This window comes from Nansenia antarctica (genome assembly GCF_963989245.1).
Source record: "Nansenia antarctica genome assembly, chromosome: 7".
In the NCBI taxonomy this organism is placed as follows: domain Eukaryota; kingdom Metazoa; phylum Chordata; class Actinopteri; order Argentiniformes; family Microstomatidae; genus Nansenia; species Nansenia antarctica.
This window is the reverse complement of record NC_137677.1, coordinates 47,811,625-47,814,124: the sequence shown is the minus strand read 5'-3', so window position 1 is coordinate 47,814,124 and position 2,500 is coordinate 47,811,625. Positions and strand designations below refer to the sequence as shown.

The 2,500-nt window shown below is 49.9% G+C and overlaps 1 protein-coding gene across 1 annotated transcript in view; it reads left to right on the top strand.

The window, feature by feature from the left end:
* dgkh (diacylglycerol kinase, eta) overlaps positions 1–2,500 on the top strand; it is a gene marked incomplete at both ends in the record, with an annotated part of 48,033 nt that overhangs the window by 34,060 nt on the left and 11,473 nt on the right. The window contains 4 exons of the mRNA XM_080535728.1: positions 372–593; positions 1,003–1,094; positions 2,031–2,130; positions 2,245–2,500. The exon at positions 2,245–2,500 is cut by the window's right edge and continues 63 nt beyond it. Of these exons, the coding sequence (XP_080391854.1) occupies positions 372–593; positions 1,003–1,094; positions 2,031–2,130; positions 2,245–2,500 (670 nt within the window). The remainder of the gene's footprint in view (positions 1–371; positions 594–1,002; positions 1,095–2,030; positions 2,131–2,244) is intronic.

Sequence of the window (2,500 nt, the reverse complement as noted above, 5' to 3'; positions counted from 1 at the left end):
AATTTTGCCACGGCCTTTGCTTTAGGCTTGGGAATTCCTGCCATCTGCAACCCCCTGACGACTAGTCTGTGGACATTACCAAGGCTTCCAAATATAAACACTAATAATTTACATTTGTACCCAAGCTGTACAATGGCATCCTTGAGTGGATGGTACTTCACAACTTTGGTAAGAAAGGCCTCTTCTAGGCTGTAGTCAAACGCGCAACCCACTTCCAAAATGATGACCTCTCTACTGTCCTCATCGACAACAACACACACACACACACACACACACACACACACACACACACACACACACACACACACACACTGTATTCCAGTGACTTGCATACATACATACATACATACTGTATGGCTCTCTGGTTTCAGTGCCAGCTGGGTGTACTGCCCCTGGGCACAGGGAACGACCTGGCCCGCGTGCTGGGGTGGGGGCCGGCCTGTGACGACGACACCCAGCTGCCTCAGATCCTGGAGAAACTGGAGAGAGCCAGCACCAAGATGCTGGACAGATGGAGCATCATGACGTACGAGATCAAGATCCCTCCTAAACAAAGCTGCCCGGCTACACCTGAGGAGGTCGAGGACTGCCAGGTACACACACACACACACACACACACACACACACACACATACACACGTACAGTATATACACACAAACACGCAATGGCCCCTGGTTTGGGCATAGATTACTGTTTCTTATGATGACTGATAGATAGAGGATTCACTTACTTATGTATTTGTTGTAAGTCGCTTTGCAAAGAGGCATCTGCTAAATGCCAAAAATGTAATGTAAATGTGCGCACATACGCACACACACACACAAATGCACACACACACACACACACACACACACACACACACACACACACACACATAAACACACACACACATCCACAGTGGGTGTTATGGCGATTATGATGGCCTGTGTTGTACTGTACTGTACTGTATGTGGTACTAATTTCGTTGTCTAATCTAATCTAACCTGTGTCCTCTGCTCCAGTTCCAGATTGGGTCCTATGAAGATTCCGTCGCTGCTCATCTCACCAAGATCCTCAACTCTGACCAGCACTCCGTGGTCATCTCTTCTGCCAAGTGAGGGGCTTCACCTCCTGCTTTTCATCAACTCACTGACACCAACAACCACCAACTGACTGACTGACACCAACAACCACCAACTGACTGACTGACACCAACAACCACCAACTGACTGACTGACACCAACAACCACCAACTGACTGACTGACACCAACAACCACCAACTGACTGACTGACACCAACAACCATCAACTGACTGACTGACACCAACAACCACCAACTGACTGACTGACACCAACAACCACCAACTGACTGACTGACACCAACAACCATCAACTGACTGACTGACACCAACAACCACCAACTGACTGACTGACACCAACAACCATCAACTGACTGACTGACACCAACAACCATCAACTGACTGACTGACACCAACAACCATCAACTGACTGACTGACACGAACAACCACCAACTGACTGACTGACACCAACAACCACCAACTGACTGACTGACACCAACAACCACCAACTGACTGACTGACACCAACAACCACCAACTGACTGACTGACACCAACAACCATCAACTGACTGACTGACACCAACAACCATCAACTGACTGACTGACACCAACAACCATCAACTGACTGACTGACACCAACAACCACCAACTGACTGACTGACACCAACAACCACCAACTGACTGACTGACACCAACAACCACCAACTGACTGACTGACACCAACAACCATCAACTGACTGACTGACACCAACAACCATCAACTGACTGACTGACACCAACAACCACCAACTGACTGACACCAACAACCACCAACTGACAGACTGACACCAACAACTAGTGACGAACCGGCTACTTTTACACTGAAACTATAACCCTCTCTGCTGGAAATGCAGCTGTGATATTGACCTCTTTTCTCTTGTCCCCTCTTTCTCTCTTTCTCTTTCTCTCTCACTCCTCCCTTCTCCTCTAGGGTTCTGTGTGAGACGGTGAAAGACTTTGTTGCCAAAGTGGGGAAATCCTACGAGAAAAGCACTGAGAATACAGATGAGTGTGACACCATGTCTCTCAAAGTAAGCACGCACACGCACAAGCGTCCTGCACACACACACACACCCACCCACACACACACACACCCACACCCACGCCTTTTCTAATCCCCTCTTTTTTCCCGTGGCCCGTCACAGTGTGCCATCCTGAACGAGAAGCTGGACTCCCTCCTCCAGACCCTGAACACAGAGTCCCAGGCCCTGCCCCCTCTCCCCCTCTCCACTCCGCCCATCGTGGAGGAGGAGCAGGAGGAGGAGGAGGAGGAAGAGGAGGAGGAGGTGAGCGAGGAGAGTCTGAGCGAGCTGAAGGAGAAGCTGGAAGAGGAGGAGACGGAGAAGGGAGTGGATAAGACAGGAGGGTTGCCGCACCGGCTGCTGAGGCCTAAGGAACAGC